General features: G+C 42.9%; 1 protein-coding gene across 2 annotated transcripts in view; it reads right to left on the minus strand.

Moving 5' to 3' along the window:
• gria3b (glutamate receptor, ionotropic, AMPA 3b) overlaps window positions 1-24268 on the minus strand; it is an 80752-nt gene that overhangs the window by 18238 nt on the left and 38246 nt on the right. For both annotated transcript variants that reach the window (XM_053429528.1, XM_053429527.1), the window contains exons 4-9: window positions 17904-18091; window positions 6466-6519; window positions 5411-5572; window positions 4098-4265; window positions 3615-3719; window positions 1482-1586 (exon numbers count right to left, since the gene is read on the minus strand). In XM_053429528.1, the coding sequence (XP_053285503.1) occupies window positions 1482-1586; window positions 3615-3719; window positions 4098-4265; window positions 5411-5572; window positions 6466-6519; window positions 17904-18091 (782 nt within the window). The remainder of the gene's footprint in view (window positions 1-1481; window positions 1587-3614; window positions 3720-4097; window positions 4266-5410; window positions 5573-6465; window positions 6520-17903; window positions 18092-24268) is intronic.

Genomic DNA, 24268 nt, shown 5'->3' on the forward strand with positions numbered 1-24268 from the left:
GAGAACACAGGAGGCCAGAATGAGATTTAGCAGGGCTGGGACGCATTGGTAGGCAAGGTGTGGGTCAGCTCAGGGATGGGTGGGGATGGGAATGGGGATGGGTTTCATAAGTAAATGCCAGTGACAGGAGAGGGATCAGAGAGTGCCCATAATATCTCAACAAGTTCAAGCACATTTGCACCAGTGCGAAGTTAAAGGCTGTTTCATTCCAGAAAGAAAATTAAATTAAAAACAGAATGAGCCACTATTTGCTATCCAGAAAAAGTGCAAACAAAAGAAAAAATGTAAATAAAAAACTTTCAGAAATAAAATAATTATGTCAGGAGTGCGGGAGCGTGCTAGCTTTCCTCTCCTTGTCAAAAACGCTGGTGCAGCTCGTCTTTTCTCTTTACCGAGCACATCATCATTATCAAACAATAGGACCGCTCAGGAGAGCAGGCATTGTCATTACAGCCACACAAAATTAGAGTGCAAGTAGGAGCGCAATGGTTTGTTTGTTCTGTGCTGAACGTATCCCCTCACATTGGATCTGCTGAGCGTTTCCCTCGAGTTAACACGTCTTTACCTCCCGACTGTATTCCTCATCTAGAGACGTTAAACGCTTCCTCTCTGGCGATTGAGTGACAACCTCCTGTGCCTTGGAATACAAATGGAATCTAAGTGTGGACAAACGCCAGAGATCCTTATTATTTCCCAGACATTTTTTCTTTATCATCCACTTGCAGAGAGTGAGGTATTGCATCAGGTAATTATAACGCCATTATACAGTCAGTAAATACACTCGCAGTGGAAGCTATCCAATAAGCTTGAAACGTTTAGTTGAGTGCAGACAGCTAAAAGCAAATAAATGTAAAATATTTCTCTCTTTATTGTATTTTGGTCTGGGGAAAATGCCCAGAAAAATATTCTCTCCTGAAGTGCTGACTGGAAGTTATACTTCAACACAGAACACATGGAGGAGCAATACAAAATAGATTGGAGAGGCGATAACAAGGGAAGAACACTACACCCTCTTATCCCTGCTCCAATGCTGTTTATTTTGCTTTGCCCGGCTTGAGAAACCATTGCAGTATCGTCCTCTAGTCATTCTTCGGCCAGTCTATCCCAAGTGTCATTGAACATTTACTTGATGAGGACAGACAGGTCTACTTACGTATGCGTTTGTATGCGTTTTATTTTTTTTTTTGTAATTGATGGAGTCAACCACTATCATATACAGTATACCATTATTGTGATGTCACTGCTACGACAGGCCACTGAAGTATGGGAAATCAAAATGCTTTGACACCCACACTGATACAGTTGAAACACTCCCCACGGCATCGGATCGACTGTTTCAACGTGTAGTGAGTGGATGGAAAGCAACACAAAAAAGATGTGGTTCTACCCGCCCAGGACAGAATGTATCACTCGTTGGAATCAACACCATGACCTTGAGTGGCAGAATATGTGAAACATTTAAAACTGCGTGAAAAGTGTACCATAATAGTAGTGACCACAATGGTTCGGTTTTCCACTGAGGAGTCGTTGGAGACCTGCGGGTCCATAATATTTACAAATCGCGTGAACTCGTTCCAGTACCCGATCTGCAAAGAGAAAACGGTGGTTAGAGGTGCATTCCGCACCACTGACGTCGCTGAGGTCAAAGCACACATAGCAGGGACATATTTAAACATTACTGGGAACTGATATGATGCAGGTTTTATTAAGACAACTCTGCAGTTTTTCCAGAGGTCGACCAAAGCCTCAGCAAATGAGCGGAATACTAAAAAGGCCAACGAGGCCCAGTTATCTAAGCACAAAATAAATAGAGATGATTTTATATTACGACATTTATCATGTTATTAGTGCCACGATCAAAGATATTATTAAAATACACTGTTTTTTATTTTCTGCCCCGGCTCAAATAGCCAAAAATGCTGCAATTGCACTGCATGAGCATAAGCCAGACGACTTCAATCCCTCCCACCTCCAGCTTCCCAGGTTTTATGGTAAATAATTAATATTCAGGCCTATGTACTGCATACATGTTAAATAATTTAGTATAATATCCTGGTGGCTCCACAGTTTCTCCTGCACAGTCCTGCCATTGCAGTTACACTGTTCTCTGCTATACAGATGCTTGAGTCAAACCAATGTCAAGTGTTTGTTTGCCCGTCTGAAATAATGGCTGTTCTGGCTCTCGATGAAACATGTTGCATCTGCGGCTGCCAATATTTTAACTGTTGCTGGCTACGATTTCCCCCTTCACATCTGGTCCGCATTTCTATTTCTTTTGCCTCAGATCTTTAAATGTTTGGGGCCAGACAGGTGTACAACAGAAACACCGAGTGGAGGCGCTAGATAGCAGCGAACTTCTCAAACCGGAGCTCCACACTGTGGTTACAGTTGTGGATGTTGATAAGAGCACTTTCTCTCCAGACCCAGAGACAGATGTTTATTCCTGCCTCTTGACCGACAGTGATATTTGAGGAGCGCTGCTCGTGGGAGCAACACTGTGGGAATCTGTGTCATGGAGCGCTGCTCCAGAGGCAGAGTCCTGATCTCACTCTGAGCAGCTGGGACAGAGATCAGCCCATACATCACTGGTGACAGCCACAGCTAAGATCCCTCATCCTCTAACTGTCACTGAGGTGACTGGGGGCTCCAGGTCCTGACAAACTGCTGCCTGGCTTGTCTCATGTCCCATCCCTTCCTCACTCTCTCCCCCCTGACCTCCTTTCTCCCACTTGCTCCATGCTTCTCCCTGCTCCCCCCCCCCCCCCCCCCCTCTGCTTTTTAGTGCGGGGACGCCTGTAAAGGCTGCGTGATGCTAATTGAAGTGTAGGCTTTAGAGGCCTGGGAGGCAGGCGGCATAATCACATGTCATATCAGGCTGAGCCCACACTTACCCAGCTAACGAGAAATTCACAGCTGTCTCTTCGAACCCGGTGAGGTTATGGAATATAAACCAGAGATCCTCATTTGGTACTGGTTAAAACGTGAATGTACCGCTGGGAATTACCGTTTTGATGCGGAGCCAGAGGAATTCTTGGATCCCCTTTGCAGTAATTGGTTATTTGAATGGTAATTACTGTCAGGAGAGGACCAAATATCATATCTGCACTGTCCCACGGCATGGAAAAAGCCTTATATCATTCTTTTGATAGGACAGTTTTACAGATCAGATCGCGGGCTGTGTGTGATTTGTGGGGCTTTTAATTCTTGGCATGGCTCGTCTACCGAACAGAGGTGGAGAGAGGCAGTTGGCATTATTCTGCAGTGTCCCCTCAGCCCTGCCGCTCCACGTGACTGAAAAAGCCCTTTGATTAAACGGAGGTAGGGTCTTGTTGGGAAATGAAATCGACATGAACGCAATCGTTGAGCTCACACCATGGGTTTGTCATACCTCAACATGTGGCCACCATCCCTTAGAGTTTTATTTTCAAGTACAGAGTATCAATCAATCATTTGAAATTACAATTTGGCCAGATTCCATCTGACAAGTCACGAACCGAAACCTCGAGGTGTGCCAGGTGTTAGCCGTGTTCGGACAAAGACCATTTTCTTTTTAGATCAGGTCTTATTTGACACTTGATAAATGGAACCCGACAGGGGTCACCACTCTGTCTTACCTTCCTCGGCCCGCCTGTTTTCATCTCATAAACATCTATGGTGTAGTTGGTCCTGCGGCCGTAGTTGTCGAACTGGATGTTCCCGGTCATACCGTGCACTTGGACCTGGCATGAGGGGCAGGGAGACACAGGGAGATGTGTAGCAGTCATCACATTGCACATATTATGCTGTTATTAAGGTGCTTGTGTCCATGCAGCTACTGGAGTGGTGCACAGAGTCTGTTAATCAAATGATGAACTGGTTACACTTTAATAAAAGATGTAGTTTTATGGTAATGAGGGCCCAGGATTTGAGTGAGCTCCGTGAAGGGATATCTGGAGGCAGAGGGAGGAGAACAGCTCCGCACTCTCTTCCCTTCTCTCTGTCAATTTCCATCTTTATCACACTCTAACTCGCTATCTCTGCTTCACTTCTTCTGGCCTTTTCTTTGGTTATCAGCTTCCCCCTCTCTCTCTTTCTGCCTCCCTCCCCCCCCCCCTTACCGTTTTGAGAGCTCTCTCAATGTCGATGCCTTGGCTCCAAGGTACAGCGGGATTGGCCAGACAGTCTCCAGCGCTGCCCCGGCGAGAGACATCCACACGTTGGCGCCGCAGGTATCGGAATGCCTCAGCTATCACCAGGATGGCATCATGGGTCAGTGCTGAAGTGTACTGTACAAAAAAAATAAAACAGTGAGACAAGATCCCGTGGCAGAAGATAAGAGGAAGTCCTAACAGGTTTATACAAAACTGTGTAGTGACTATAAGACATAAAAATAAATAGTTTACAGCACAGGGATTATTTTGTTTCAATTGGTAATGACACCTGAATAGACAAAAATAGCATGTGAGGTTCCTCAGGGCTCCATTTTGGGGCCTCTTCTGTTCTACATCTACATGCTCCCACTCACTCAGATAATGGAAAACAACAAAAAGTCTTACCACAGTTATGCAAATGACCAATTCAATACACCAGGGGACTATATTCTCCCATTGAATAAAATAAGGATGGGATGTGTCAACATTGTATTCAGTTCAACAAAGATAAAAACTGATGTACATTTTGGAGACTGGGAACAACCAATAAAAGTCAGTCCTGATCTTGAATCTATAAAGTTAAAACCAAAAACAAGGCAGAAATCTTGGTGAGGTAACAGACTCAGTCCATCACTTTGAACTGCTATATATGGAGCTTTCATATAAATATGTAATATTTTCAAATAAATCTGTTTGCAGTTACTCTTGTAAGTGTCAGTAAGTGCACGTCGCTGCCACCAGGTCAGATCAGCGAGGGCGGAGTGATAATTGGTTTGCTCTGACTCTGCTGGTAAGATGAATGAGATTGATTGGACAGATCTGATTTGAGAAGCCGAGGCATGTCTGATGGTCAGGACCTCTTCCAAAACTTTTAGCGCAGAGTTTTGAGAGAGACTTGAGCATTAATGTGTGATGTTATCTCCCACGCACTTCTCCTCCAACTTGGTCTGACCTTTTCACCAGCGAAGGCTGAGCCACTAGTTTGTTGACCACCGCACCATGACAAAATCTAATTAAATGCCATTCAAAATCCATTTCTTTCTCGATCATTGTTTAATTAGATGTAAATTGAAGCTGCGATATAACCTAGCCTCGCACCGCCCATCGATATATCGATCGCCGGGGAAAGATGAAAAGCAAAGAGGAGGAAGCAAGGGGTGGGAGGAATGACAGGATGACAAAGGCAAATGGAGGAGGAGAGGAGCCTTTAGAGAGCACTTCAGACAGGGATGATCGTTGTATTCTGCATGTGTAATGAAAGGACCTCGCGAGCACGGTACCTTCAGAGGAGTGTTTCTGGCTTCTGGGAATTCCCTTTCATCCAGCCGCTCCCAGCGCTGCATGAACTGCTGCACGATCGGGTTCTCAGGGTTGACAATCTGAAACCCTGAAATGTTGGCTCCACCAGCGAAGACTTTGTCCAAGCTCACATTAGTAAAGCCCTGAGATGAGACAGAAGGAAAAGGAGAAGAGAAAACTCATAGTCCCCAGTTTTTCTTTGAGGTTTTTCTTTCTTTTAATGTAAATTGGGGCTGAGCACCACAAAATATTAGAAGCATTTTCTGGCAGGGTGCATTTTATTATGAACTGCATTGTATGAGAAAGAAACATGTGTTTGTCATTACACTGAGGTAACTGTTCCTCTCTACACGTTGTGGTACAACCTGCATTCATTTGCAGATAAATAACCTGAAGTTAGACACAGTTTGTTTCAGATCAAGTCGAGGCCAAACTATTTTACTCGAACCAGAGAAAACCTCAGAAAGCTTAGCCATAGAAAAAAATAAATCCTAATGCATTTCCCTAACCTTTGCTACTTGGGCTGCATTAAAATTTTCCTTCTTCACCCTGCAGCCATGACACGGACTTATGTATTTTTTATGGTCAAATTGCAGTTTTAAAAAATGCAAGACTGTGTCACAGTGTGCAAGGACGTGTGTTTGACTGATGCATTAAGATTTCTTGTGACATTGCGCTAAAAAGCAGCAGGGGATCAGCCAGTGAGAGCGAGGCACTCCTCCACACTCAAACTTTGATGTTAATATCAAGGCTAAATGAACGGTTCCTGTCCCCAGTGTTTGGGTGTGTGTGTCTGTGTGTGTATGGGACTAAATTTTAATTTTTACTTTCATATTAATTTACACAGAAATACAATTTCGACTGATCGCTACAAACATATATGTGCAAAAAAACACACAGGCATTTTGATTAATACAAATTCCAATAAACCTTATTTGCATGCACATTTGTGACCATGTCTGAGACTAAGGCACATCAAATGCAGGAAAAAGTGGATTCCGCTCGCTCCCAGGAGAGCGGCCGGGTTATAACTCACAAGATTGGCCAGAATGTAGTGGTAACCACGGCTGTTCTTCCCCAGGGTCACAACCTACGGGAGAAAAACATCAATACAGTAAACCACCCATGAGATGAGAGCTTGGAGCCGCGGCTCGTATAAGCAGGCCACAACAATCTCTATGAACATGGGGACGTCCGGTAGTCTGGCCCGAAAACAAAGGAAGAGTGGCCTGGAGAACAACAGGAGAGAGGGAGAGGTTTGAGGACGTGTTCGTTAAGGAGAAACAGAGAAACAGGAACGAGGAACTTCCTTGAATATTCCCCAGGCTTTGAAGTCATTTACGGTGCCGAGGATGTGAGTCCTCAGCAAGGGCTGGACAGAAGGTAGAGACACGGGGAAAAGATATTTCAAAGGAGATTACAGCGAGACAGTAAGATGTAGATCTAGCTCTGCTTTGAAAGTATCACACCTTTGGAGCACAACAACATGTTTCAACCCACGCAGCCTGAAAATAGTAAGTGGTGTTGTAAGTCATCCCATCACTGTGGTATGAACCATATGTTGCCTTTTATTCTACATTTACTTCCTTTTGTTCTTGGCCTGCAGATAAACCCAATTCTAAATTGTTTTTCTCATTCTTCTTTTTTTGTGCTTCCCTCCTGCTGGACGTGGATTCTCGACCGGGCCTCGTGACGTTTGTTATGTTTATTTTTTGGACTTTTGAGCTTCTGCCATGCGGACACTCGTCTACCGTGTTTCGGTTTTTCATCTGCGTTCTAACAAACACAGCCACACACGAGTTTACAGCAAAATCAACATGTTTGCACATGTCCTGGCTCTGGCTCAGTCTCAAAAACAAACTGTCAGTTTATCATCTGTTTGTGTGTGCGTGTTAGTGCCGGGGACGTGGGATATTTGTTACTGCGGATCGTTTACGACATTCCCGCTGAGCAGGAGAGAGTGATGAAAAACAAACTTGTATCTTCACATCTCCGGCTGCAAAGATAAATACAAAAATCTGGAGAGCACGTTTTCGGTTTCACCCGTTTAGACTTCGATGACAGTATTTCATTTAGCGGGGCTGAACTTTCACTGACCTGAGCGCACAGTAGCACACGGCAATAAAACTATCCCCCTTGCTTGGACTGCATACAAATTAAATAAACCACTCATCTACACCTCCCATCCCCAGATTCTCTCCCCTTCATGGACATCTGAAGGTTGTATACGGACGCTGGTGCTGCTTTTCAAAAAGAGCACTCTGGGGAGCGCAAACACACAAAGCCTTCCCGCTCACGCTATCAAGCTGCTTGGGTGGGTCAGCGTTCTCTGACAGCTTCCCCATCATTAAGGCTTTAAACTCCCAGCACTGCAGGGCGTCAGGCGGAGAGAACAAACCACGAAAGTGAAACAAAAAACACAGAGGGGGAAATGAGCTGATTAGGATGCAGAAATAGCAGGAGCTGGCTTTTAGAATCCATCAATCTGCTTCTAATGAGCGAGTGACAGAAAGTTCCAGGAAAAGAAATCTCTGCAGCATTTCTAATGATAACAATAAATACGCTTTATTTATACGGCACTTATCAAAACCAGGGATCACAAAATGCTTCACGAGGACAAAACAACACAACAAACACAAGCCGACAAATTCTACCGTGGGGATATCAGAGCCAGACACATCACGGCTACTTCCTCGGTAGGTCTTTCAGACATCACGACCCTGCTGCATTTTCCTGGACAACCCCCCCGCCCCTGTTCCCGGTTCCACGTTCCACGTTCCTTCACCGTGCGTTAACCTTGACTCGGACTTCGAGCCGTCCTCCTCACACCTGCCCTGGAGCTGGGGCAGGAAGAGAGGGCCCCCCCCCCCCCAAAAAAAAGCAGCTCACAGCCAGACTGGCACTGGCTACAAGCTGCAACCTTGGGATGCGGCCCAGCGAGGCGGTGATGACACGGACATGAACCTCCGGCCAGAACACAACAACCTCTCCCCTCAACCTCTTTAATTAGGCAGACGGCAAGACCCGACTCCAGCTGAGATGGACAGATTTCATTGTGGCGAGCTGTGATGCACCGCTGACCGCCCTGCCTGTGAAATCCTCAGATCCTGCAGACACTGATAACTATCTTTTAATGGAGTTAATGAGATTTGATTCTCTTGTATTTCATTCGAAATCTAATATTATTTGAGCAATGACACAGTCATATCAGAAGCATTACTACCCTGATTAGATTAGGCAGCAGTTAAAAGTGCGCTCACATTACTGAAATACACTCATTTGCTGTTCTCGTGATTAAAAGGAAAATCACTTGGTTCTCTCCATAGTGCAAATTGAATTGACTGGAATTACAGCTGACTATATTAGGTCCCAAAGTTCTCACTGCATGTCGCCGCAAAGCCAAAAGTCATGAAATGCAGCTCTCTGTGGACGTCCATGACAGAATTGTGGTGAAGCAAAGACGACAAAGGGACAAACTGTGCACTTGGAAGTTGGAACAAATGAAAGAAAGTTTGCAGTCACCAGGATTCTAAACACTATGTCTGCTCAAAACCAGATCTTGCTCATCACCTGACTTTAGCTTCTTTCAGACATGTCCTGCGGAGGATCTCTGGAGAATCAGATCTGGACTTTCTCTAAGGTTTGCCTTTCATATACATGCACAAGAGGGGGGTTTCTCTGCTCAGACGCGGATTCAGGCGAGGGGTGGTGCAGCAGACAGAGGCAGGATGTAACGTTTCAATTGCCCTGCGGAGATCATTTGTTTTAATCACCACAAACACTCTGGGTCTTACGATTTTTCTGTCAAATATATTAGTTTTATTTTGTTAACCCAAAACAAGGGGGTAAACATGACCAAGGGGTTTTCTCAGTAAGACTCAATTAAAGATCTGAATCATTTTGCAAATAGAAGATTGAAGATGTTTCACTTTTTAATAAATGTATACAATTTCTTGAAAATATAATGGGGGGAATGCTGAGACCATAATCAAATCTGCAAAAGTGTTCAAGTGACTTACTGTACATACAAGCAATTGTTTTTTTTCCCTGTGTCAAAAAATGTGTAGAGCATGTTTACCACTCAGTAATGTGATTCCTCTTTATAGCCAACAGTTTCCCCCTTTTGCACATCGATCCCCTCGCCGGCTCCAGCACCTTTTGTTCTGCTGCTACAGGAGAGCCTGTGTTTTTCTTTTAAACAACCGATGGGAACAGACAACCAGGATGACCTTGACTTCCCCCTCATCCTGCCACTGCCGGCCTCGCCCTCGCCAGTCAGAGAGCCTTAAATATAAAACTGCAGCTACACATATTCAATAAATGCCAGACTGTTTTCCTCCAAGTTTGACCTTTCCACTGTGGAGTTTGCCACAGCACAGGAAGAGGCAGACTTAAAATGACAGGTTCCCCAGAGTTTGTAAATATCATACCATTTACAGAGGAATATAAAAGAGCAAATGATGCAATTATTTTTATCCTCCTCCTGAACCATGGAAACCCTGTCTAAAGCCCAGAGACCACAAACTAAACTGGTGAGGCGTAGAACTGGCATCAGGGCTGCATGGAAGAAATCATTTTGTTCACTATAATTGCTTTTAATTAAATAACTTTTAGGTTTATAAAATATAAAAAATCTACTTCAAAAGTGAGGATGAAATGACTTATTTTGTCCAGTTTATAATCCATATCCATATAAATCCAGTTAAGTGGTGAACGACAGTATTCCTCAGTCAATTAAGTACTTGAGTACATATATGTAAAAACTGCACAATTCAATACTGTTAAATTGATATGAGGTTATGGGAATGAAACTAGTTAAATTTCCAATACATTAATCAGAAAGGCATTTCAGTACATTTATATATGATTTTAAAATTGATTGTAAATCAATAATCACCAGGCAAATCTATCTATCATTATTAAAAGTTAAATAATTATGGATTATGGACTGTTTATAGAAAAGTTACTAAAATATAGGGCTACCTCAGAATATGACAGAAACATTGTTTTACTCTCCATGTCGAGAAGCATCCTTGGTTTTGGTGACAGTTGTATCTCTACTAAATAAATCAGATTAGAACTGGGCAGTAGTGAATCAGGATAAGAACTTAAATCCGTCCATATTGATAATTATCATGATAAATGCTACATTATTAGTTCTGTTAAATTTAAAGCAGGATTTTTGCTCCTGAGTGAAGGTTGTGATTTAAACTCTTTTAATGAGCAGAAACTGAAACATGATAAACACCAGAAAAATATGTTTAGCTATATATACATATAATCCCTAAAGTATATCTATATATTGGACTTTTTCTTTGTTGCTATTGATGGAAATTGTATTGCAATGATTATTATTGATTTATTGCCACATTTGGTTAAAGCTGCAAATCTCAGTTCTCAGATTCTCTATCAGCTGCTGAACTAACATCAGCTCACATCATAAATTCAAACACTGGGAAGCTGCTGCTGATTTGCTTTAAAATAGAACTATGACTGAGGGAGTCTGTGTGTTATCCATCAATCATCAAGTTATCTTTGCTGTAACTCCACTGCCAAAACAAGACAGTCAACACAATACATCTCTCTCTGTTTATCTCATCGTACAGAAACAATAAGACACATTAACTAGGTGACAGACAATCTTTCATTTTGTAGTTTATGTTAAATAATAAAAAAAAAAGTGCAGAGAAGACTTCTTACATCAAAGATCATACTCTTTGTTTTATGGGAGATAAATTGGCACAGAACAATTTATGTTTGGGGGGGGGGGGGCATTGTCATAATGGGGCTCAAAGCCTTTGAGCCAAATATATAAATCATCTTTTCATTATTAACCAGCATGTTAATAACAAGCTACATTAACAGCCATGTGTAATTTAATGATGAGAGGGGTTATCATGACTCGATCAGTCGCAGTGGAGAGCTCCACTTCTCTCAGGAGGGGACATAAGGGTGAATTTGACCTCTACATGCTGTGATACAGAAGCACTTCCCCCCTTCTTCCGTCTCCAGCTCTGCTCCTGGTGGAAGTGCTCCCGCTCTAGCACTCTCTAATTAACAGGCAGTGGAGGCTCAGGCTGAGATGATTTTCTTGGCAGCGGCCATATCTGAACCCTGAAGAGAGCGCTGGCCTCCCCCCAAAACGCAGAAACGTTTCAGAAACACCTGACTCACATTCAGGCGATTATGATATTGCTCTGAGATAGCGGAGCAGTTTTCAGACTGGATACCTCGGGAGGAAGTAATGGCTGTCACCGCAGCTGAGACGTCCTCTTGCTGGTGCCAACACTTTGAAACGCTTCGATGTCTTCACTTTGTTTTCACCGAAGACGATCAGGGTCATTTCACTTGATTTGAAGTTCATCGGATTTACAGACTAATCTTGATACGCATGTCTCAGCCTCTCTTTCAGTCACTGTCCACAGGTCACACCTTCGTCTATGATAACACTTAAATCCCATTTAATTCTATAATCACAGTTTTTAAAAAAGGCCTTAAACAGTCCAGGTTGGATCCAGGGCTTTGAACATCTTAACATCGAGCCGGAACCGGTCCTCTCCACAGCCTTAGATCAACATCACCTTTCATTTCAGTAAACTCAAAGAACAGCCTGTCCGGACTTTCCTCCTCTCCCTTTTCTGAGACATGTTTCTCCAAGAAGCTTTAAATGACTGGGAGGACTTATGGGAAACGAAATCCCCTTTTTAACAGTTTGAAAAACCCATGAACACCCGCTGACATCTGGCTTTTGTGCTGAATGGGAATGAAAACAATCGTCAGTCACTAGCGGGTGAAATTACCCTGCAGCAGACACAGGTTTTTAATTGGCTCTGGCTCCGATCATTAGTGATGGAAACGATATGAATGTGCTCATTTGGTAAGCCAGTGCATGAGGTGAGAGAGGGCCTCGGTTTTTTTTGTGTTCGTGACGTTGGACTTGATGAACCGGGCAAGAAAAAACAGGCAAACTCCTTTAAATGAATGAAAAAGGATTTGATCGCCCCTTTTAGCCAGTTTACCCACAATAAAAACGAACAATATGTAGACCTGCTAATTTTGGACATGGAAGATGTATTTATGCCATAACGGTTGGAGAGAGATTCATCCAGATGTTATGTTAATAACATCTGCGTTTGCCAATATGTTCTCAATGTGTCCCCTGGTTTTCAGAGCTACGACACTCGCTGCCTTTTTTTCATTGTGTCATCCACATCACTGACTGAGGACCTTCTTTTCATTGCTCACATTTTTCCAACAGCTGCTAGAAATCTGTCGACCGCTCCCACGACCTCTCATCTCCCATGATCATCTTTCTTCCCCTTTCATGAAATGGATACAACACAAATATCCCATTCAAGACAACACCCGAGTATGGACTTTCTCCATTCACGATCAGAAAGAAGGAACATGGAGAATCTCCAGTTCTCTGAGGCGAAGCGGTACGGCCACTTCACGCCTCTAAAGGAGGCAGAATGTTGTCCTCACAAATCCCCAGATGCACCTCTCTTTTTCTCCCCCTTTCTGTGAATCCGTTTTCACTTTTTATTGAATTTTTTTCTTCTCCAGCGTTGCGCCTGGCGGAGTGCTCATTGCCTGCCTGTCTTTGAACAGCTTGCATGCCCTGGGCCTGTCCCAGACGTTCTTCTTTTCCTTTTTTTTTTATTTTTTTGCCTGCACTCTCTTTACACTAGTGATGAGCAGGTTGTTGCCTCTGAGCAGATTCCAGCACTGGGATCCCAGGAGGGAAGAGGCCAGGAAGAAGCACAGAGGCACATATAGAGGGATCAGATTAGACATGGGTATATATATCGGTATATGTAACTCATGCATTTATGCTCTGAAAATAGCATCATTATGACATGTGGTTCAACGCAAAAACGATTAACTTATATATTCAATCATAGTTTTTGTTTAAAGTGTCTCTTCTTTAATGTTGCACACAACTCTCCCAGCACATCCCATCATAAACCTGGATGGTCCAGTGAAACTCATTTGTTGGATATGATTCAGAGAGCAGAGCTGGCAGAGACTCTCCCATTTTTTGTCATAAGGGAAGGATTGCCATTGGTTTAATTTATCTGCAGTGCAGTGTATTGATGGAAAAGTCCTATGGGTGATAAATCCTGAGTGGTTGTTACAGCATAAAATGATAATGGCCCGGGTGTAGTATTCTCCTCAGCATCCCAAAACAAATTTGTTGGGAGAGTCACTCTGCTCTTAGGAGCAAACAAGCCGCGCCTGATGCAGCAATATGCAAATACTTGTCTTATGGTTCCTCTACATCATACAAGTGATGAATGGAGCCAATAAAAGTGACATTCAGCTGAGTGTGTGTCTATGACTGAAGAAGAAGAACGTTCAGTGTTTCGTGGCATGTGTGAGGAAACTTTGATCCACTGTTAGGACGAGGATTAGGGCAATGTGTTAGTGGATCAGCTAAAAATGTATCAGCAGCTACCGTATCAATCATTTAACTTTCCCTACTATTTTAAAATAAAAAAAAAATATATATATGTTTGCTGCTTTAATCCTGAATTCCTCTCTTTCAGGTTGTATTTCTTTATTTACATTGTCTGCACTGTACAGTGATGAGTTGCCTTGATCTTAAAGGTGCTCCATGAAACAAGGCATCTGAAAATAAGACTCAAAACACATTATGGATTTTGAATTTTCACAAGTGACTTATCGAGTGATTGAATATATAATCAATATATTAATCAAAAATTTTCAGTACATCTCCAGTGCTGTCAGACGCCCTCAGATCCATAATACTGCTCTCACCAACTGTATAATACAATGTGTTATTGTTGTTTTTGTTATTATTATTGATGCATTAACATGGAGGTGTTGTCAATGGGCAGAGTGGAACCAATTCGACCGGTTTCATATATCAAGTGTTGTTTTAAATGTTCATTTGTTAGAAAGAACAAATAACAAATTATTTCTGTAAATGTTGGTGATTTAAAAACAAAAACCTTCCCTGAAATCCAGTGACATGAAGTGTAAAGTAAGGAAATTGTACATAAATACAGTACTTTGGGAAATATATTACCGCTGAATATACTTTTCCAATTTAGGAAGATTAGTGAGAGAAAGTATTAGTTCAGTGAACGAGTAGAGACATAAAGGCCCAAAGAAAAGCAGCATCAACAGGGACCGGATCAGACGAGCAGCACAGAGCCGTTTCTTTTTTTTTCATGCAACAAATTGATGAAGCTCGACTGTTTCGTTTTGGAGATAACTCCACTTCACCGCCTGGTACACAGACGTTCATTCTGTAGGGGGATTACCTCGATTGGAATCATAAAAGTAAACCACTGAGCTGATTCCCATTCCCCCCCCCGCCATCAACGATCAGCTACCTGGATCTGTCCCGCCTCACGACTCCTCTCTCTCGACGGGCAGTGACCTTGACGGATTTAAGCGACACGTCGACATTGCAACAAGCCGACGGCGGCCTCGGCACACACAGTGTCTTTTCAGAGTCTCCCTCCTGTCCTCCAGAGATGACACCCCCACATGCACATGTGTACAATCACTGGTTATTAGAACAACAGCAGCAGGTAGAAGCAGCGGGTTTCCATACAGCTGCCACTAGGCGCTGTGTTTGGTGTGATAGCCCTTACGGGGGACAGTCCATCCCCGTGTCAGCAGATAATGGTACGGCCTGGTAGGGGGCGACTGTGGAGTGACATCCAGCAGCTTCCCTGAATGCCTTTGACTCATATTTATTGGCAGGGCCAGCCAGATTACTTCAATTTACTCCGACAACAAAAAACTCCCAGACCGGGGTTGTCATTAAAACAAGGGGCTAAACTGAGCACGCTGCTGCTTTGAAGGTTAGCTATTGTGAAGGCTTTATTCCCCTTCTGCACTAAAACAAAGTTTAAACAGAAGAATATATGACAGGGATATATGGAGGTTGAGAAGGGGACAGAGCTCCCGCTAGAAGATGAGTCATTGAAGGGGACAGAGACAGAAAGAGGGGAACATCACACAGATTGCCGCCCTGCATCCTTGTTGTTGTTTACGTGGGGGGAAACACACACTTAAATACACAACCAGGAATATGCCGCTCATGTGATTTGTAATAAATATTCGAACTTTCTCTTTTCAAAGCGGATGCATCTCCTCAACACGAAGAGTACGTGTCCCTGAATTGTAAAGGGAGCACATTTTCAGAACAAGAATTAAATTAGACACAGCAAATTAATCCTAAACACAATTGTGCTTTAAACTAGGGCTCTGGGATCAAATTAGATTCATAAAAAACCACCAAAAAAAAAGCAAGTGAAACTAACAGTCGTTGAGGGGATGTTGTGAGGCAGAGAGGAGCCGATACCTAAATGAATGTTAACGAGCAGAATCCAATCCGGGAGCTGATTGCCTTATAAGCAGGCGGCGGCGAGCGCAGAGGAGCAGGGCGGTGCGGGGCGAGCCAACACAGGAGAGGCACGGCATAATAGCCACTCATCTATTCATGGTAATTGTGTTTCCCACAACTACAAGCACTGGTGGACCTTTCATTTCCTCTTCAGGCAGTGGACGTGATTGAGGAACGGAGGGATTTCGGAGGGGTTGATGGAGGAGGATTAGAAAGGATGCATCGTCAGTGGCTTCTGCAAATGGCTTCACACGCTCAGACCCCTCAACCACAGGCTCTCGGGGCAGCGCTGGATTCCAAACAAGACGGCCTTAGCAACCAGATGACGCCACACTGAGCCCCCCCGACATCGCGGAATACTGATACGCCTCACGTTAAGCTTCCCACATGGGAATCTCCAAACTTGTGCCAAACATATCTTATTTAGCTCTGGGAATAGATGTTACGTTCTTGTAAATCATGAGAAGTAAAACAAGCAGTACAAAGGATACTGACACTTTCATTGACATCATCCTGTCTAATATAGGATGGGCTGCTCAATCATGTTCAGGATGATTCACAGCAATGACACCATCAATTCAGTATTGCACTTCTATACGTGAGGCAAATGTTACATTTGCTCCTTTTGGGCATTTGGGGCTAATTGCTGATATATTTGTTCTGTTCAGACCTGGTATTATAAATGAATGTAGTGAGTGATACGATTACAGATGGACAGATCTAAGTTTAGATGTAAATGGGGTTCAGTGTCTCGCCCTAGGACACTTTGTGATGTGGCCAGAAGGACATGTGTGACATCATGGTGGTGCGACCGATGTTTGGTGCATGAAATCCATCGAGAGGTGGTCACATTCTCTAAATGCGTCCTAGTCCACATATGAAGGGCCACCTAGTCAACTTTCCTCCACCTGCTACAGTTTTACAATGATCCCAAAGAACACATTAATTTAATATCAACACTGACCAACACATATTTACTTTTTTGTTTTAATTGGTAAAATGTTATTTCACAGTGGAGCTGAGCACAACCCACTGATTCACCCACTCTCTCTATTTCTCTCTCTCTCACACCACCAACACAATGAACAGAGCATATATAAGACTGGTTAAAAACATATAATTTGGCATTTGTGAAAAAACCCGATGTACATGTTAATTTACATATAGAGCTGAGACTACATTCACACTACATCCACAATGTTTGGAAACGATGACTCACTGGTTCTCATTATTAATAACTCAATTACCAGTGATGAATACAGAACATTAAAAACACCAACATTGTGGGTCAAACTAACAATGTCCTACTTTTCAGCGTTGTTGTTTCTCATTTGTAAAATTTTCTGTCACTAAGCAACAAACTGCTGAGTAGACAATCAGCTTCCTGTTTAGCACACACGTGCCCAGTGCATGTTGTTCACGTGAGATGCGTTTTCAGGTGTGTTAGTCTGGACTGGTCTTAGGACTGATGCAGAGCTCAGACACTTGTTTAAACGAAGATTGTTTTAGTTTGAAAATGTAATTTTAAGACAAAGAAATATTATTATGTGGCCTGAGATCCATATCAAAGTGATCATTCTAATACCAGGTGTGAACTGACAAATTTAGAGATAAGCGCCTGTGATCAGATCACATGAGATGTTAACTTCAGGTCTTCACAGCACCATTGTCACCTTCAAAAGTAAAATGATTTACATCTAATAACCATTAGTAATTAATTTATTATTAAAAAAAAAAAAAAAGAATATTGATGAATATCAGTGCTGATGCCATAGAGGCTGAGACACCCTGACATTTACTTTCTATTATGGATCAAACAGAAATGTGTCTCTTTTGGTGCGATTCACTAGCATATTTTTAATAGACCTGGAAATAACTGAAGTGATGTGATTGGAGTCTGTTTTCACAGTCTGACTACTTTTCAAGGTGACGACCAAATTGACTTTGGCCTGTAAAATTAGCTGGAGCGGCTCTTTATTTAGCTAATTGTCCTTAGCAATTATGTGACGGGAGCAGGAAGTGGACGGAGCAGGTGTTTGGTTGCATCCTCCTAGAGGTGTTGCCACATGCACCCCGGGTCCGAGGCTCACCTGCTCTAAGATGGTGTTGATCCTGGACACCTCGCAGTCGATCACAAAGCGCTTCTCCTGTCTCCTGTCCATCTCCTCAATGATGCGCTTGAACTCGGCCGCGTCCGTTGTGCTGCTGACCGAGCGAGCCGTCACCTGCCAGTTGTTGGCCACCGCTGCCTCCATGATGGCCTGCAGTATGGAGAAGCCTGAAGAGAGGGGGAGACGCAGAGAGGGGCAGAGAGGATTAGAAACTAAAGATAGTGCCGCACGTCTTTGTACAAGAAGTGAGTGGCTGCAAATTTACATTATTCTCTGGAAATCTTTGCTGGCATCCAAAGGTTAAAGGGCATCTCATTATAATCTTAAATAAGAGTCCGAAGTCCGCAGGTCAACGAATATGTTGTCTAGAGTCTGCACTTAATGTGCCGGTTTGCGTGAATATACATTTACATACAGAGCAGGTAAAATCTTAATGAAGTGAAAGGACAATAGAATTGTATCTCCATCTTATTAAAAGATGAGTGGGTGATGTTATTGTGCCGGGTATCGATTGAATCACGGCATTTAGCTCAGACACATGTTCACTTTGACGGGTCGGTGAGACTCAGGGCGGCCCGTGTCCCCTCGGAGGCTTTAAAGATAGAGACAATGAAAGATTCATCCAGGCCAGTGGTGGGAAGAGATGATTATTTGACCAGAGGAATGGAGAACGAGACCCTTCTAATGATTAATTCAAACGTGAAATATTTTCATTTAACAAAGCGCTTGGAAACACATACGGTCAAATCACACGCCACGGGATGAATAATGTAGTCCTATATCTGGAGGGATAGATTGAATGTAGCATACGCTGAAATAAATTTGCTCAACTCTGCTCTAATTTACAGTGGGTGAAAGGGAACACGAAGGTTATTAATGAAAGCCAAGCACATATGCTGGTATTTCATTAAGCCTCGGACAATGCAATTGCAAGCTGTATGTACAATAAGCTTCTTTTCAATATCTCCATTCATTTTTCATCGTCCGTGGTGTGTTTAACTGATACAGAGAAAAAAATAAAGAAACGTCCAGCGACAGCAAATTCAGGCACACACACACAGATTTGATATGACGATTAAAATAGTTGCGAGTGATTGGGTATTATGTAAATTGTCTGACACAGCCTGAGCAGCAGCGGGCAAAATAAACATTTGTCATATATTTTTTTACTTTGAGCCATTTCCCTCGACAGCCTTATCTCCATAAACCGGCTGCAGACGACCAACAAAGCCGGCACAGAGAGCAAAGAAAACACAAACGGCTATAACAAGAAAACCACTTTCTGTTCATTTCTCTGGTTTTGCATTTTCCCTCTTTTCCATTCCATCTGAATGGTCAAGCAGCCTTGTGTTTTTTTTCTGTCTTTTTCTGTCTTTGTTTTTTCCTTGACTTGTGAAAATGCTCTGAGACGGCAGCTCCGTGTGCGTCTGCACCCCCGCTGTGACGCCACCACTGCAGCTCACAGCCGCATCTTCGACGGATGACCTTTTGGCGAGCCGCACAGCGAGCGGTGGAGGCTGACGCACGGTGTGTCATCTGTCCAGAGGAGCAATGGCGTACCGCCTGGAGACATCAACATGCCAGACCTCAAGGTTATCTGGCAACCCGCTTATCAGGTCACATCTCTGAGGAGTCGAGTCTGTGGTTTACTATAGTTTGTGAATGTAACTCGTCGCATGAAGCAAGAGTTCACAAGATGTGTTGAGGGCATGTAGAGGCACACGTCCCTCTGTGGATTCTGGGTCACAGACCGAGTGAAAACTATGTCAACACCTGCTCCATCTGAAGGGAAATAAGACTGGACAATAAGAATAAGGAGGCAGCAGTAAGGAGTATTCTAAATTGGGGGCCATGAAGGGGCCACGTCCATTAAAAAAAAGCTTAGAAAATCTAAATTCTTAATAAGTTGTCATATTCATGGTGAGTATTCTTGCTAAGTGACTAGGTTATAACAAAAAAAGACAGGGGCACTTCAGGAGCCAGACAGATTTCCTCTGGGGCCAGTGCCCTCCTGGTCTCGCCCCTGGATCTGCCCCTGGAAGGCAGTGAGGTCTGAAAGCACTACACTGTCAAATGTAGCTGAATTTTTTACCTGGACAAAAGCCACAGTTTTACTCTGGAGAGAGAGAAGAAGAAAAAAACCTGAGGTGAAAACATCAGCAGTATCATCATTTTTAAATGAGCGCCGTCTCTCGTGCACTTTATCTTCCCCTTTACCTAAAGGAAAAGTTATACAGAATGAAGGCTGGAATAACGCAGATGCATTATTCATTTTCCAGAAGCATATGCTCAGAACCTCGCCGACCACAAGGCACCTGGATAACATGGCAGTGTTCCCAGCAATAAAAGCTCCTCACTTTGAGAGATGTCATGTCGATTAACTGGGTCGAAACACTCTCTGTTGGTTTTGCAGTGTCACAGCTTACGGCTGGTGAAGGTAAAAATGCCAATGAGCCTTTTAACTGAACGCATTCACAGTGGGTGTGGGGACATGCCAGGCTTCTGGGTTAAAATGATAGGGTGGATATTTGGTTCAGGGCTGCAGCTATCTTGTTGTCAACCACTTATTTTCCTGTGCTGCTTGAAACACACGCGTTAGATGATTTTTTAAATAGCAAAGGAAAATCGAAATGCTCACAGGGGAAAGCCCCAGGGAGTTGGGCCACATATGTCAGTATCTACAGTGCTCTTAAAAAAAAAAAAATATATATATATATATATATATATATATATCTGTGCAGTTCCCATTTCCATTTCTGAAGTGCAAAAGGAGAAAAAAAACATGAATAATGCCAACTCTTATGCGAAAGAGGGAAACAAAGTCCTGTCAATCAGATTGGAATCGCAGAGGGCTTTTATTTTGAAATTGCTGATTTGTGCAGTGTTCGTCTCCCTGTGCCTCGGGCGTCCCCCAAAACGGGGGGGAACAATTGGATTCATTTAAGATTCACACAAGATTCCATGGCTGCCTAGTTTTACATTTGTATGGAAATTAAGAGATGGAATCGGGTGGTGGTAAATAGTCTGTCCAGAAATGGATTACTTCTGCTCCTGTTTTTTCTTCGCTCTTTTTTCATAATGTCAGCAGAAAAGTTTGTGTTCCCTGATTTAGACTTCAAAATCAAAACGGATTAAATCCTTTGAACAGAATTAAATCTGACAGCAGCGGCAAAACTGATCGTTTGTTTTTCTTCTTCATCTCCTCCAGCAAGTCAAAATAAAAATATCATTTTGTTATTCCATGCTTCTCTGCATGCTTCTGGGTGTGCCAGTTCACTTCCTGGGACCGGACTCCACTCCGGCTTCAGCCAATCAATGGACTCAACCACCTCAACAGACCCTCATAAATGCTTTAGCAAGTGATCTCTATTTCCAACACCGAGAGAAGCAATAAATCCCGTTCACCTCCTCGCCTCCATGAGCCCCACAGCTGCGTCCCATCTAAAATTGTAATACAGTCTACTACATAAATTATGGAAGACAACAACATGATTTCCTTATCACGCCCTATAAATCCCGGTGGTATGAACCAAGTGACGACGTGGAGCAGTTTCTGCTGATCATGCTCCTCAGTGCTCATCATGCCACCGACACAACGTAGAGCTGCGAGATGCTCTTATACTCTGGAAGCCAGTCACATGTCATAAAGACATAGATCCATATGTGAAGCAGGGTACAGTGTATATATTTGTACACATGTGGTATAGTGTCCATGGCATTTATGTGTTGATATTTATATATATTGATGATATATATATATATATATATAATGAAATTGATGTACGTATTTCTATTTTGTACTAAAGCTAAACTTGACCTTGTTTTTTAGTAAAGCGTATTTTTATATGGTTATATTGTCAATTTGTTTTTATATAATATCCTGGACATGATAGTTATCATGTTGCACAATGGTAGCCAGAGTCTGCACAGTAGCCACCATGGGATAAAACTCCAGTGACGTAGTATTATTAAAACACAGAGTTATTCCCAGCTCTCAATCGTAAAGTTTTCAGATCTAATGAAAACGTTATATCTAATTTACCGGAAAAAAAATTGCTCTGATATATAATTTTTTTTACTCCCTAATATCAGTCATATAAATGGCTCCTAAAATCCATATCAGTCCAGCTCTAGTTTTCCTTCACCTGGTGTAATGTTGTTCATGAAAATAACAATTGCGGCAGTTGACTTTTATATGGCTGCGTTGCACATACATTTTGCTTTACACCTTTATGCATATAAATTGTAATAATTCGATTTATTCCTTTTTTTCATCTGGAGCCTGTGTGACCTATGGTTACCCATAAATCCCTTCTCTGAGCCCCAGGAGACGTGTTTGTCTATCTTCAGAGAAGCACACATTCTTCCTCGGTTTCACAGGCTTCATCTGAAGAGTTAGTATTCGCAGAACACAGTACTCTGGACAAAGGGTGTGAGAGAGTTGAGGAGAGAGTGGGAGCACCAGCGGCAGAAGGATAACTGAGAGGAGGGCGGGTCTGAATCTAGTTTAGTTTTAAACATAGGGAAACTGTTCCAGCTAAAACGAGGAAATCCAGAACACACACTAGAAGCAACCGTGTGGTCTGTGAAGCGCTGAGATGGGTGAACACTCAATTATTTGAGTATTTTTCCTTTACATCTATATCATTAAATTGCAGAGTCTGCTGTCAAATCCCAGCGGAGCCTGATGACATCCGCGTGCTTATAAATCATTTGCTTTTGCGAATGAGATGTTGTGGCAGCGTGGCGTACAGGGGCTCAGTGAGAGCTGCAGTCTTCTTCCTCGTCTGTGAACCGGATCTTAACAGGATGAGTTTTGAAGCGTCACCCGTGGCGGCTCAGCAGTAATTGAATTGAGTTGCATCTAATCTCATTGCCCGGCTCCTTTTGGTTCCCTGCCTCTCATTAGGGTTCGGTGCAGAGTGTCACGGGGCTTCGTCTCTGCCTCTCACTCACAACCCCTCGCTCATATCTCACAACACAGCCAGGCTAACTAGACCAATCACAGGAACCATATTTCTCCAGGAATACAACTCAGCGTTAGACTCAACCCACTGTCACTCTTAGAGAACCAGCTACACCATTAGCTCCTATCAAACTGTCATTACAGTGTGTCCTCACTGGCATTACACTAATCCACATCAATCCAGAATCTAATCTGGCAATCGGATCAAATAATGACATATTCGAAAACAAGTCACCGTTACCCCGACTGCAGTGCACGTTAAATAAGGGGAACTACCCGAGAGGAATGACAGGCATACAACAACAATACCATCTGAACTCATCAGTGAAGGGATCAGAATCGAAGGCACACACACGAGGCAGCGATTGTTGAGCCGACAGTAGATGTGGCCGCTCTCCTCCCTAACTCGCCAATCCTCTAGTAAATGAGGGTCTTTGGCAGACCGCACCGCCCCGCTGAGCGCTGCCCGGGGTCTCAGAGGGCATCAGAAACAACTGAGCTGAAACCACAAAGATAATGGCCTCCACTCATAATTGTGGGGCTGGCTTGATAAGAAGAGAAAGATGGAAAGTGAACTTTGCAGAGCAAACTCTGACAATTTCTCCATCAAGAGTCAGTTCATTCAAATTCCCGAAGAAAAAACAATTTACTGTTCATTTACTAAATATTCTACTAAATACAGCTTATCATTTACCTCTATTGGATCAAGCTTAACAAATATTTTGGTTTTATTTGTCCATGTGATTAGAGCTTTGTCTGTAATGGAGGAAGAACTCGGGCAGGAGAACATCTCAAAACAAGGGCAAAAACAGCTCCCAAAAAGTGAAGCCAAAGCATCTTGATCGCCCCCTGGTGGCTGGCTGATGTTTACCAAAATAAAAATCATCAAAGTACATTTCAAATAAATTTTTCTCAAGGATAGTTACTGCAATTTTATATAGTTCCCATCACAATGATCTGAGTTCAAATGTTTTTTTTTCTGGTAAGATTGGTTTACGAAAACCCATGTTTGACAGCTGAGACTGACTCCTGATTGGTCAAGAGCGTGTAACGTTCGGACCTCGATTTTTAAAGCTCCATCCTTTGATCGCTACTACACAGACTCTGGCTCCAAATGTCTAAGATGGCAGCGTTTGTATCTGAGATATTTTAGCTTCATTTATGGAAATCTGTATATAATGGGCTACAAAGATACCACCAGCGGAAGGGGAAAAAGTATTATAAATAGTTTTTGTAATGTCGGTACTTCAACTCTGCATCGTGACGCCACTTAATATATTAACCATAAACAACACTTGCATTTCTGAGGTTTGTTTGCACTTTTATTACAGTTGGCCGGGACATGGCAGCCTCACTGGCACTAAAGAGTTCAAAGTGA

The sequence above is a fragment of the Pleuronectes platessa genome, chromosome 8 (assembly GCF_947347685.1).
Source record: "Pleuronectes platessa chromosome 8, fPlePla1.1, whole genome shotgun sequence".
Classification (NCBI taxonomy): Eukaryota; Metazoa; Chordata; class Actinopteri; order Pleuronectiformes; family Pleuronectidae; genus Pleuronectes; species Pleuronectes platessa.